Here is a 13,926-nt window from a genome sequence, read left to right as displayed (position 1 = left end):
ATACCTGAGTGGCCGGTTTAACAGCCACGATTCAAACCTCCATGTACTCAAGTGGCCAGTTTAACAGCCACTATTCAATCCTCCATATACTCCAGTGGCTGGTTTAACAGCCACGATTTAATCCTCCATGTACTCTCGTGGCCGGTTTAACAGCCACTAAATTCAAACCTCCATATACTCGAGTGGCCGGTTTAACAGCCACTATTCAATCCTCCAAATACTCAAGTGGCCGGTTTAACAGCCATGATTCAAACCTCCATATACTCTAGTGGCTGGGTTAACAGCCACTATTCAAACCTCCATATACTCTTGTGGCCAGTTTAACAGCCACTATTCAAACCTCCATATATGCAAGTGGACAGTTTACCAGCCACTATTCAAACCTCCATATACCGAAGTGGCCGGTTTAACAGCCACTATTCAAACCTCCATTTACTCGAGTGGCCGGTTTAACAGCCACTATTCAATCCTCCAAATACTCTCGTGGCCGGTTTAACAGCCACTATTCAAACCTCCATGTACTCTAGTGGCCAGTTTAACAGCCACTATTCAAACCTCCATATACTCTAGTGGCTGGGTTAACAACCACTATTCAAACCTCCATATACTCTCGTGGCCGGTGTAACAGCCACCATTCAAACCTCCATGTACTCGATTGGCCAGTTTAACAGCCACTATTCAAACCTCCATATACCCCAGTGGCCGTTTTAACAGCCACTATTCAAACCTCCATATACTCGAGTGGCTGGGTTAACAGCCACTATTCAAACCTCCATATATTCTCGTGGCCGTTTTCACAGCCACTATTCAAACCTCCATGTACTCTAGTGGCCGGTTTAACAGCCACTATTCAAACCTCCATATACCCCAGTGGCCGTTTTAACAGCCACTATTCAAACCTCCATGTACTCTAGTGGCCGGTTTAACAGCCACTATTCAAACCTCCATGTACTCTAGTGACCGGTTTAACAGCCACTATTCAAACCTCGATGTACTCGAGTGGCCGGTTTAACAGCCACTATTCAAACCTCCATATACTCTTGTGGCCGTTTTAACAGCCACTATTCAAACCTCCATGTACTCTAGTAGACGGTTTAACAGCCACTATTCAAACCTCCATATACTCGAGTGGCTGGGTTAACAGCCACTATTCAAACCTCCATATACTCTCGTGGCCGTTTTCACAGCCACTATTCAAACCTCCATGTACCCCAGTGGCCGGTTTAACAGCCACTATTCAAACCTCGATGTACTCTAGTGGCCGGTTTAACAGCCACTATTCAAACCTCCATGTACTCGAGTGGCCGGTTTAACAGCCACTATTCAAACCTCCATATACTCTTGTGGCCGTTTTAACAGCCACTATTCAAACCTCCATGTACTCTAGTAGACGGTTTAACAGCCACTATTCAAACCTCCATATACTCTTGTGGCCGTTTTGACAGCCACAATTCAAACCTCCATGTACTCTCGTGGCCGGTTTCACAACCACTATTGAAACCTCCATATACCGTTACGACCAGTTTACCAGCTGCAATTCAAACCTCCATCCACCCAAGTGGCCGTTTTAACAGCTACCATTCAAACCTCCATGAGCTCTCGTCGCCGGTTAAACAGCCACTATTCAAACCTCCATATACTCTCGTGGCCATTTTAACAGCCACTATTCAATCCTCCATATTCTCTTGTGGCCGATTTAACAACCACGATTCAAACCTCCATATACCCGAGTGGCCAGTTTAACAGCCACAATTCAAACCTCCATACACCCTAGTGGCCGTTGTAACAGCCACTATTCAAACCTCCATGTACTCTCGCAGCCATTTTAACAGCCACTATTCAATCCTCCATCTACTCGAGTGGCCGTTTTAACAGCCACCATTCAAACCTCCATATACCCTCGTGACCAGTTTACCAGCTGCAATTCAAACCTCCATACACTCCAGCGGCTGGTTTACCAGCCACTATACAAACCTCCATATACTCTCGTGGCCGGTTTACCAGCCACTATAAAAACCTCCATATACTCTCGTGGCTGGTTTACCAGCCACTATTCAAACCTCCATACACTCCAGCGACCGGTTTTCCAGCCACAATTCAAACCTCCATATACTCTTGTGGCCGGTTTAACAGCCACTATTCAAACCTCCAAGTATTCAAGTGGCCAGTTTAACAGCCACTATTCAAACCTTTTTTTACTCTCGTGGCCGGTTTAACAGCCACTATTCAGACCTCCAAGTATTCAAGTGGCCGGTTTAACAGCCACTATTCAAACCTCCAAGTATTCAAGTGGCCGGTTTAACAGCCACTATTCAAACCTCCATTTACGCAAGTGGACAGTTTACCAGCCACTATTCAAACCTCCATGTACTCTCGTGGCCGTTTTAACAGCCACTATTCAAACCTCCATTTACGCAAGTGGACAGTTTACCAGCCACTATTCAAACCTCCATGTACTCTCGTGGCCGTTTTAACAGCCACTATTCAAACCTCCATATACTCTCGTGGCCGTTTTAACAGCCACTATTGAAACCTCCATATATACGAGTGGCCGTTTTAACAGCCACTATTCAATCCTCCATATTCTCTTGTGGCCGTTTTAACAGCCACTATTCAAACCTCCATGTACTCTCGTGGCCGGTTTAACAGCCACTATTCAAACCTCCATATACACAAGTGGACAGTTTACCAGCCACTATTCAAACCTCCATATACCCTCGTGGCCGGTTTAACAGCCACTATTCAAACCAAACCTGCATGTACTCTCGTGGCCGTTTTAACAGCCACTATTCCAACCTCCATGTACTCTCGTGGCCATTTAAACAGCCACTTTTCAAACCTCCATATACCCGAGTGGCCGGTTTAAAAGCCACGATTCAAACCTCCATATACCCGAGTGGCCGGTTTAACAGCCACTATCGAAACCTCCATATACGCAAGTGGACAGTTTACCAGCCACTATTCAAACCTCCATATTCTCTTGTGGCCGTTTTCACAGTCACTATTCAAACCTCCATATACCCTAGTGGCCTTTTTAACAGCCACTATTCAAACCCCCATATACTCTAGTGGCCGTTGTAACAGCCACTATTCAAGCCTCCATATTCTCTCGTGGCCGTTGTAACAGCCACGATTCAAACCTCCATATACTCGAATGGCCGTTTTAACAGCCACGATTCAAACCTCCATATACCCTCGCGACCAGGTTACCAGCTGCAATTCAAACCTCCATTCACTCCAGCGGCCGGTTTACCAGCCACTATTCAAACCTCCATATACTCAAGTGGCCGGTTTAACAGCCACTATTCAAACCTCCATATACTCCAGTGACCGGTTTACCAGCCACGATTCAAACCTCCATATACTCTCATGGCCGGTTTACCAGCCACTATTCAAACCTCCATATACTCTTGTGGCCGGTTTAACAGGCACTATTCAAACCTCCATTTACTCCAGTGGCCGGTTTTACAGCCACTATTCAAACCTCCATATCCACAAGTGGACAGTTTACCAGCCACTATTCAAACCTCCATGTACTCTTGTGGCCGTTTTAACAGCCACTTTTCAAACCTCCATATACCCTCGTGGCCATTTTAACAGCCACTATTCAAACCTCCATATACTCTAGTGGCCGTTTTGACAGCCACTATTCAAACCTCCATATACCCTCGTGGCCGTTTTAAGAGCCACTATTCAAACCTCCATATACCCTCGTGGCCGTTTTAAGAGCCACTATTCAAACCTCCATATACCCTTGCGACCAGTTTTCCAGCTGTAATTCAAACCTCCATATACCCTTGTGCCCAGTTTAACAGCCACTATTCAAACCTCCATGTACTCAAGTGGCCGGTTTAACAGCCACTATTCAAACCTCCATATACTCTCGTGGCCGTTTTAACAGCCACTATTGAAACCTCCCATTACCCTCGCGACCAGTTTACCAGCTGCAATTCAAACTTCCATATACCCTTGTGCCCAGTTTAACAGCCACAATTCAAACCTCCATGTACTCTTGTGCCCAGTTTAACAGCCACTATTCAAACCTCCATGTACTCGAGTGGCTGGTTTAACAGACACTATTCAAACCTCCATATACCCTCGTGGCCGTTTTAACAGCCACTATTGAAACCTCCATATACCCTTGCGACCAGTTTACCAGCTGCAATTCAAACCTCCATATACCCTTGTGCCCAGTTTAACAGCCACAATTCAAACCTCCATGTACTCTTGTGCCCAGTTTAACAGCCACGATTCAAACCTCCATGTACTCAAGTGGCCGGTTTAACAGCCACTATTCAAACCTCCATATACTCTCGTGGCCGTTTTAACAGCCACTATTGAAACCTCCCATTACCCTCGCGACCAGTTTACCAGCTGCAATTCAAACTTCCATATACCCTTGTGCCCAGTTTAACAGCCACAATTCAAACCTCCATGTACTCTTGTGCCCAGTTTAACAGCCACTATTCAAACCTCCATGTACTCGAGTGGCTGGTTTAACAGACACTATTCAAACCTCCATATACTCTCGTGGCCGTTTTAACAGCCACTATTGAAACCTCCATATACCCTTGCGACCAGTTTACCAGCTGCAATTCAAACCTCCATATACCCTTGTGCCCAGTTTAACAGCCACAATTCAAACCTCCATGTACTCTTGTGCCCAGTTTAACAGCCACAATTCAAACCTCCATGTACTCTTGTGCCCAGTTTAACAGCCACAATTCAAACCTCCATGTACTCTTGTGCCCAGTTTAACAGCCACGATTCAAACCTCCATGTACTCAAGTGGCCGGTTTAACAGACACTATTCAAACCTCCATATACTCTCGTGGCCGTTTTAACAGCCACTATTGAAACCTCCATATACCCTTGCGACCAGTTTACCAGCTGCAATTCAAACCTCCATATACCCTTGTGCCCAGTTTAACAGCCACAATTCAAACCTCCATGTACTCTTGTGCCCAGTTTAACAGCCACAATTCAAACCTCCATGTACTCTTGTGCCCAGTTTAACAGCCACAATTCAAACCTCCATGTACTCTTGTGCCCAGTTTAACAGCCACGATTCAAACCTCCATGTACTCAAGTGGCCGGTTTAACAGCCACTATTCAAACCTCCATATACTCTCATGGCCGTTTTAACAGCCACTATTGAAACCTCCCATTACCCTCGCGACCAGTTTACCAGCTGCAATTCAAACTTCCATGTACCCTTGCGACCAGTTTACCAGCTGCAATTCAAACCTCCATATACCCTAGTGGCCGTTTTAACAGCCACTATTCAAACCTCCATATACCCTAGTGGCCGTTTTAACAGCCACTATTCAAACCTCCATATACCCGAGTGGCCGGTTTAACAGCCACTATTCAAACCTCCATATACCCTTGCGACCAGTTTACCAGTTGCAATTCAAACCTCCATATACCCTAGTGGCCGTTTTAACAGCCACTATTCAAACCTCCATATACCCTAGTGGCCGTTTTAACAGCCACTATTCAAACCTCCATATACCCTAGCGACCAGTTTATCAGCTGCAATTCAAACCTCCATACACTCCAGCGGCCGGTTTATAAGTATCAGCTTCCTAACTCAAAACATGCCTGAGATATAGCCCAGATGAGAATGAAAATAAAGAAGTAATTAATAAATCGACAATAATTAAGTGATGAATGAAAAAAAAATTAAAATACGATTTTTGCAAAAGCACATCCACTTTTTTCCCCCAATTTAAGCTTCCTCGTTCAATGGATGGCTGAAATATCGCTCGGACAAGCAAGAAAGAAAGAAAACAAGCAAACGGAGTAAAAGCTGAATACTCCCTTCCTACGTTGCCCGGTGATGACACAATGCATCGCCTGGATATAGAATTGAGAAGCAGTGGTGTACAACAACAACAACACAGTGTAACAACAGGTGGACTTAACAATGAAAGAGAGAGAGAAAGAGAGAAAGACAGAGAGACAGAGAGACAGAGAGACAGAGAGACAGAGAGACAGAGAGACAGAGAGACAGAGAGACAGAGAGACAGAGAGACAGAGAGACAGAGAGACAGGAAGAAAGAAAGAGATAGAGAGAAAGAGAGAGAGAGAAAGAGAGAGAAAGAGAGAGAAAGAGAGAGAAAGAGAGAGAGAAAGAGAGAGAGAAAGAGAGAGAGAGAGAGAGAGAGAGAGAGAGAGAAACACGATAAGAGAGTTTGGATAAGAGAGGGTTCAGAGGATGTGGACAAATTAAAAAAAAACAGATCATGAGTAGATGGAGGATGACAGGAGTCAGTGGTGCATTGCCACCTTGAAGCCCTGGAGTGGGAGATGTGGGATTGCTCTGTTTCAGAAATGTGGCTCCAAAAGACGGATAAAAGAGAACAATTGGAGTGGAGGTGAGCAGTCAATCTGGGTTTTGGGAGTCTAACAAGGGGAGGTGTTGCTGGAATTATCAGAGATGAGATAGAAGACCAATATTTTGTTAGTGCAATTTGCAATCCATGCCAATCAACTTCAAGGAATGAACAACTTGCTCGTGAAGGTTGGTGTCGATCTCCATCGGCGATCCGGTAGAACAGTGTATGAAAACCAACAGAACATTTATGGGGTATGGTCCCATCGTTTTTGGCACTATACATTGGAGTAAATGGGAGAATGAACATTGTTGACCCTTGTTTCAGGTGTTAATATCTCTTTTGCTCTGATGAAGGGTTAACACCTGAAATGTCAGCTTCTCCCCACTTCCCACGACTGTTAGCAAACCTTGATAAACGTTACCTTGATTCTACTCGAATGAACAACCAGACTGCAATACCATAGTAGTTCCTGACAATGGTCAGGGAGATTTCGACTTTAACAATTTGGAACAATCTCAGGGATCTGTTGGGTATTCTAGCTCTTCGACGAGCCTTGACTCTGTATACAAAAACAACAGGGTCTGAGGAGCTATGTGGTTGCAGAAGAGCAGCAGGAGAGATTGGGTGGAAAGTTGGTCTTTACCAAGCCCAGGAGTGAGGAATTCTAAGTTGCAAAGGCATGGATTGGAAGGTTTCAGATTGGGTTAGACCCACAGAATCACAGGCCTCAACTGCAATATGCCTCGCTGGTTTGTTGCAGAGTCGACAGAGATAGCTGGTATTGTGGCTGTTGAAATTTCCGTGGATGAAAAACATGCAGTTGGTATGCATGGTCACAGGTTTATTCAAGTTATCGGAAATAGAGGGAGACATGGAGTCCTCATCATAAGCTGGACGGTACACCAACAGACAAGCATTACGTGGCTGCACTTTAACGGGGTTGGTAGGAGTTAGCTTGGAACATTGATTGTATGGGATAGTTTTCGAAATACACTGGAACACAACCACCGGACTGTGGGTCAGGCCTGACAAAGTGAAAGGGAATATAGACAGAAACACAGAGGTGTTGGGAGGAGAGATGCTGTTAGTCACACAATGTCCAGAGCAGCAGTGGCAACTTGAAAGAAAAGATCTGTGACATTGGAACAACCCAGTCTGTTCGGGAAGGAGGGTAGACTTGGGAGAGTGGCAGGATGTGGGCCAGAGGGGGGGGGGAAATAGTGGAATAAATTGGGTGAGGAGAGAGGATGTGTGGGGTGGGGGGGGGAGTTCATACATGAAGGGGTTAATGGACCCAGGATCAGACTTGCTACAAACTGGGTTTCTTTTGGAGATCCCAAGGTCAGCAAAACAAAGACAGACATCATGACCAGGATGGATGGAAGGGTGGATAAAAGCATGAAGAAAAGCATTGCTTCAAAAATACAATGAGATATGGGGGCACGGGGATGCAAGCAATCCAGGAAGCAAACAGGGTGGAGAGGAAAGAAGAGCAATAAGCTGTAAGGAAGAGAGGGGTTTGAGAAGGATAGTAAAGGCAGAAGAAACATTTTAGTTTTGTCATAAAATGGAGAAGGATGAGAAAGAATGAGTGAGGAAGGAGTAAGAGGGAAAATGAAAACATACGAGTTGAGGGGTTAAAATCATTTTTGTCTTGTGAGCATTTTTAGGTTGTAAAAGAGAGAAGGATGATGAAGAATGAGTGTGGGGCGAGCAGAAAAAAGGAGGAAAGAGAAAGAGAGAGAAGCAAGGGGATAAAGCGCAAGGCCGAAGACTCACAAGCACACAGCTTAGAGCCCTCGAAAATCACAAACTTTAAATCGATGAAACGCGGTCAAGTATGGACAAGAAGACATGGGAACGGATTCCCGACACGATTCACGATACTTGGAGCAAACAACAACCATTGGACAATAAAAATCTGGCATGGCTTATTTACCATTTGTGCATCTGAAAGTGATTCTATGCTAAGGCTCAAATAAATATGACGAGAGGTCATACTATACTAATTATCAGGCCCATGGAAGAGTTTGTCCATAAATCACATGCAGGACAAGAACATTAGGAGACGCGAGTATTTCCACATGAATTACAATAACAATAGCCGGTAGGCAAGGAAAATCAACAGAATATAAAGGGGGATCCCAACATAAAGAGATAAATGCTCAGATGGAAATGCCAAAAAGGCCAACCTGGTACATTATCCTTCTTTTAAATTACCATTTTTGCCAAAGCACATCTTCGCTTTTGTCCCCAAATTTCAGCTTCCTCGTTCAAAGGATTCAAAGGATAAAATTTCTTTATTCAGAGCTGTCTGCTACATAGCAGAAGTAAATAATTCAACTCTTTCTCCTGCTTGTGGGATAGATAGCCTCCGAGGCCTGTCCAACACGCTTGTCCACCGTTTTCCCTCGAGTCACAAGCGTCTCAAGCAAGTCTGATGGTGGTCTGTTATCAGGATAATGCAGTGGACATTCCAGATGTTCCAGGTTCAAATCCGGCTTGAGTCCAGGATTTCAACTCTCTGATCCTGGAACCTGATATTATATCAAAATTACCAAGCTGCTGCAGAATTGTCGATAAAAACTAAGCTCGCTCATGAATGGTCAATATGTGATGCAAGTCCATGTGTTGTCATCTATATATTACTAAAGCTCTCATCTTGTATATATGTATGTATGTATGTATGTATGAATATATGTTCCCGAAATACAGCCAAAATGGTACACGATAGCGCAAAAATTTTCAGCCCACCTTACTTACCATTATCCTGCGGTGTGCACTTATCAAGTTTCGTTCAAATCGGGCAACGAAAAAAATTATTAAAAAATCAATTCCCGATTCAGTTAAGTACTCTTTGGGAGTATTTGATCAATGAAAACAACCTCAGCGGTATAGTTCACTGGAGCTATCTTTTTGTTTTTCTTGAAATGATTTTTTTTTCATCAACCGCTGTCACAACGGGAACCCAACGGGTTCACGGGTCGTCTCGTTGCCTCTAAAAATCCTTCAGGGCAAATTGTTACGGGCACTGAAATGAGACCTGAAAATGCAATCACAAAACAATTAAATAAAATCCACACTGAAAAGTCCCATTACCAAACAAGTTTGGTAGAAGCATGCTGTTTGGTGTAATTAAACTGGTTTTCTTACCACCATGAAGGGGAACACCATGCCAATGATAAATAGGAAAGACCAGTTGCTCATGCCATACAAGGTGTAGGCCCCAGACCGAGCCTCCTGTGTGAAGAACTCGGCTGGAAGCATTGACGTAATACACCCTGAAAACCAAATCGACAATAGCTGTGATTATGACAATCATCTGATCTTTTCGATGAGAACTCTGTTAATATTCATAACAACAAAAAAAAACATTAAAAAAGTAAAAACAGAGGGATGAAATCTCAAAAAATAAACAACCAAACTAGGGAGGAATGACACCACATAATGATTCCACAATACAACACCACAATCCTAATGGATTATATATATCATCACATCTTTTGACATTTTACTTTTGTTGCAGGATTGTGATGGAACAACATGCAGGATGATTAATCAATGTGTGTGCCTTCCCTCGAATTGACGTTAAACTGGACGTCCCGTCGCACAACCGCCTCTAAGCTGTCTAGTTATCACCAGCACCAGCCGGTTCGTGAAAGACTTGGTGGGATTAATGGTGGCCGTTAACATAAATGCACTTGTTAAGCCTCCCCTGTTAATCCGCCCAACATAAAAAATAAAAACTGTCACCCGCAGGGGTGACCCATATCTTGCCAAAGGGTGACCACGTGTGACTTCTTTAAGGTCACACTGAGGTGAACAGAGCTGCTATCCACCAGGAGCAACTCCTTGAGGAATATCTGCCTACGAGAGATTCCGATGAGAATCGTTCTACAGAGTAACCATGAAAAATATGCGTTTGCCTCATCACATCACCAAATGATGTCATAATGGTGAACAGAGCTGCTATCCACCAGGAGCGACTCCTTGAGGAATATCTGCCTACGAGAGATTCCGATGAGAATCATTCTACAGAGTAACCATGAAAAATATGCTTTTGCCTCATAACGTCACCAAATGACGTCATAATGTCTCAAGCTTGACATATCTAGAAAGCACTCATCGAGGTGTTCAATTTGAGGTTCTACACGATATGGTTCCTAAAACTTGAAAATTTGACCTTGGGGTCAAATATGTTTGACCTGAGGCGCTAACCATGAAGGTCAAGGCCAATCGCCACCAAAAATTAATAAGCTGAGCGCCAGACCATGAACTATATTCCCATGAAGTTTGAAGACGATCCAATCAAAATTACTCAAAAAATAAGGGTTTTGTCGACTCCCCTGATTTGCGACAAAGTGACCTTGACCTTTGACCTTGACCTTCAAAATTTTACGCGCTGAAAGGGACCTCTATAGGCCTCTGATATGCGAAGTTACAAAAATTTCCAATGATAACTGTGCTCTGCAGAATTTTTTATACGTGATTACAGACAAACAAACAAACAAAAAAAATAAAAAAACATACAAACTGATTAACATATCTTGCAAAAACTTCGTTTTGGCAAGATAAAAATGTTATAAACCAATTTGCAACGAACAAACAGCTTGATTTACCAACAGGGTTCACCTGATGAATGCCAAATGAGAAGCTATGATACTGCAGTGATATTTCAGAGTAAAACGACACCGTTCCTGTTCATCAACGTATAAGAATACCTGTGAAACGTCTTTCTACAACCCTCCCATCATAGATTGGAGCAGTTTATTGCCGCACAAAAAGTCATTTTAACATTTATCTGACTTTTTCAATCTGGGACGTGTTCAAAACCACCTCGATCCACGGCGCGAGGCAGCCAAGTGATGCTAACATGAAAATGGCGTGGTCACATGACCTCGAGCTCACGACAGCGACACTTTTCACGGGTTATGAGCATTCTATTTGTTTTCAATGCTTTATCCCAGCCACTGTGGTTGCACAAGTTAGTGCACTCTCAGCGCCGGTCCCAAGCAAGGATAAATGAGGATGGTTGAGTCAGGAAGGGCATCCGGCGTAAAACCTGTGGCAAATCAATATGCGGATCATAAACCGGATTTCCATACCGGATCAGTCAAGGCCTGGGTTACCAACGACCCCCACCGGTACTGTTGGCCAGCAGGGTACCGGTGGAAACTGTGTTACTGCTGGGCGAAGTCGAAGAAGGAGAGGGGGAAGGCGTGTCCAGAGGCAGTGGGAGAGAAGGAAGGGGAGAAGGGTGGAGGTGAGAGTTAGAACTTCGAATGTTGGTACGATGACTGGCAAAGGGCGAGAGTTGGCTGATATGATGGGGAGTAGAAAGGTGGACATACTGTGTGTACAAGAGACCAAGTGGATGGGGAGTAAGGCTCGGAGCATTTGAGGTGGTTTCAAACTGTTCTACCATGGTGTGGATGGGAGGAGAAATGGTGTCGGGGTAATCCTGAAGGAAGATTATGTCAAGAGCGTATTGGAGGTGAGGAGAGTGTCTGACCGAGTGATGAGTGTGAAGTTGGGAATTGAAGGGGTGATGATGAATGTCATCAGTGCATATGCCCCGCAAGTGGGGTGTGAGATGGAGGAGAAAGATTTCTGGAGTGAGTTAGATGAAGTTGTAGAGAGTGTATCCAAGGAAGAAAGAGTGGTGATTGGAGCAGATTTTGAATGGGCATGTAGGGAAAGGGAATAGAGATGATGAGGAGGTGATGGGTAGGTACGGTGTCAACGAAAGGAAGGTGGAAGAGCAGATGGTGGTGGATTTTGCAAAAAGAATGGAAATGGCAGTGGTAAATACGTATTTTAAGAAGAAGGAGGAAAACAGGGTGACGTATAAGAGTGGAGGAAGAGGCACACAGGTGGACTACGTCTTAAGCAGGAGATGCAACCTGAAAGAGATTAGAGACTGAAAGGTGGTGGCAGGGGAAAGTGTAGCAAGACAGCATTGGATGGTGCTTTGTAGGATGATTGTGGTGGTGAGGTTGAGGAAGAGAGTGAGAGCTGAACCAAGGACCAGATGGTGGAAGTTGAAGGAGGAAGACTGTTGCGTGGAATTTAGGGAGGAGGTGAGACAGGTGTTGGATGGTGGTAAAGAGGGGTGGGATGATTGGGCAACGGCAGCAGAAGTGGTGAGGGAGATAGCTGGGAAGGTACTTGGTGTGGCATCTGGATGGAGGAAAGAAGATAAGGAGACTTGGTGGTGGAACGAGGAAGTACAGGAAAGTATAAGGTGGAAGAGGTTGGCGAAAAAGAATTGGGATCGCCAGAGAGATGAAGAAAGTAGACAGGAGTACAAGGAGTTGTGGCGCAAAGTGAAGAGAGAGGTGGCTAAGGCTAAGGAAAAGGCATATGGCGAGCTGTATGAGAAGTTGGATACAAAGGAAGGGGAAAAGGATTTGTACCGATTGACCAGACAGAGGGACTGAGCTGGGAAGGATGTGCTGCAGGTTAGGGTGATAAAGGACGCAAATGGGAATGTGCTGACGAGCGAGGAGAGTGTGTTGAGAAGGTGGACGGAGTACTTTGAGGAGCTGATGAATGAAGAAAATGAGAGAGAGAGAAGGTTGGAAGAGGTGGAGATAGTGAATCAGGAAGTGCGGTGGATTAGTAAGGATGAAGTGAGGACTGCTATGAAGAGGATGAAGAGTGGATAGGCGGTTGGCCCAGATGATATACCAGTGGAGGCATGGAAATATTTAGGAGAGATGGCAGTGGAGTTTTTAACCAGATTGTTTAATCAAATCTTGGAAAGTGACAGGATGCCTGAGGAGTGGAGATTAAGTGTACTGGTACCGATTTTTAAGAATAAGGGTGATGTGCAGAGCTGTGGCCACTACAGAGGTATAAAGTTGATAAGCCACACCATGAAGTTATGGGAAAGAGTAGTGGAAGTTAGGTTGAGAGGAGAAGTGATGATTTGTGAGCAGCAATATGGTTTTATGTCAGGAAAGAACACGACAGATGCGATGTTTGCTTTGAGAGTGTTGATGGAGAAGTATAGGGAAGGCAAGAAGGAGTTACATTGTGTGTTTGTTGTGGATTTAGAGAAAGCTTATGACAGGGTGCTGTTGTGGAATTTTCTGATTTGTCCGATTAACCGACTTGGTGTAAATCCTGTGACTCAATCTGTAAGAAACAATTAATTCACTGTCCACAACGAAAAGCACATTTGATCAGAGAACATTTATTTCATGGTACCACGTAGTCCAAAGTACTGAGATGTAAACATCCCAATGATTTGCACTAAGCTAAGTTTACATTTTCTGACATTTATATGCTTTTGTGGGAGTGGAGAGGACTGGGAGAGTCAAAGGGAGAGAGAACATGGTGACTTTCAGCTGGCTTTGGTGAGAATCAGACAAAATACTAAAAAGCAGACAACCAAAAGGAGTACAGGATAAGACCGTAAGTTATAAGTCTTTCAAAGAAATGAATATAAGGAGTTGTGTATATAAAAGACAGTGAGTACATGGGTCTTATAAGCATTCGGCAAAATAACTCAAACTGCAATACGTGTCCACTGGGTGAAAGAGAATGACATAATCATGGCAAAAGTTGCAGTGCCATTGAC

The 13,926-nt window shown here is 44.2% G+C and overlaps 1 protein-coding gene across 7 annotated transcripts in view; it reads right to left on the bottom strand.

Moving 5' to 3' along the window:
• Positions 1 to 13,926, bottom strand: part of SLC2A11 (solute carrier family 2 member 11) — a 79,520-nt gene that overhangs the window by 3,965 nt on the left and 61,629 nt on the right. For 3 of the 7 annotated variants that reach the window (XM_085860078.1, XM_085860082.1, XM_085860085.1), the window contains one exon: positions 9,495 to 9,622. The exons of 2 other annotated variants lie outside the window; for them this stretch is intronic. In XM_085860078.1, coding sequence (XP_085716204.1) covers positions 9,495 to 9,622 — 128 coding nt within the window. Of the gene's footprint in view, positions 1 to 9,226; positions 9,385 to 9,492; positions 9,623 to 11,446; positions 11,525 to 13,926 lie in introns of those variants that run through there. 2 more of the 7 variants (XR_015052489.1, XM_085860084.1) reach the window with 2 other exon arrangements.

Source organism: Eptatretus burgeri, chromosome 16 (genome assembly GCF_056783735.1).
Source record: "Eptatretus burgeri isolate ZD-2024b chromosome 16, Ebu_testis_v1, whole genome shotgun sequence".
NCBI lineage: Eukaryota > Metazoa > Chordata > Myxini > Myxiniformes > Myxinidae > Eptatretus > Eptatretus burgeri.
This window is presented reverse-complemented; position numbering and strand designations above follow the sequence as displayed.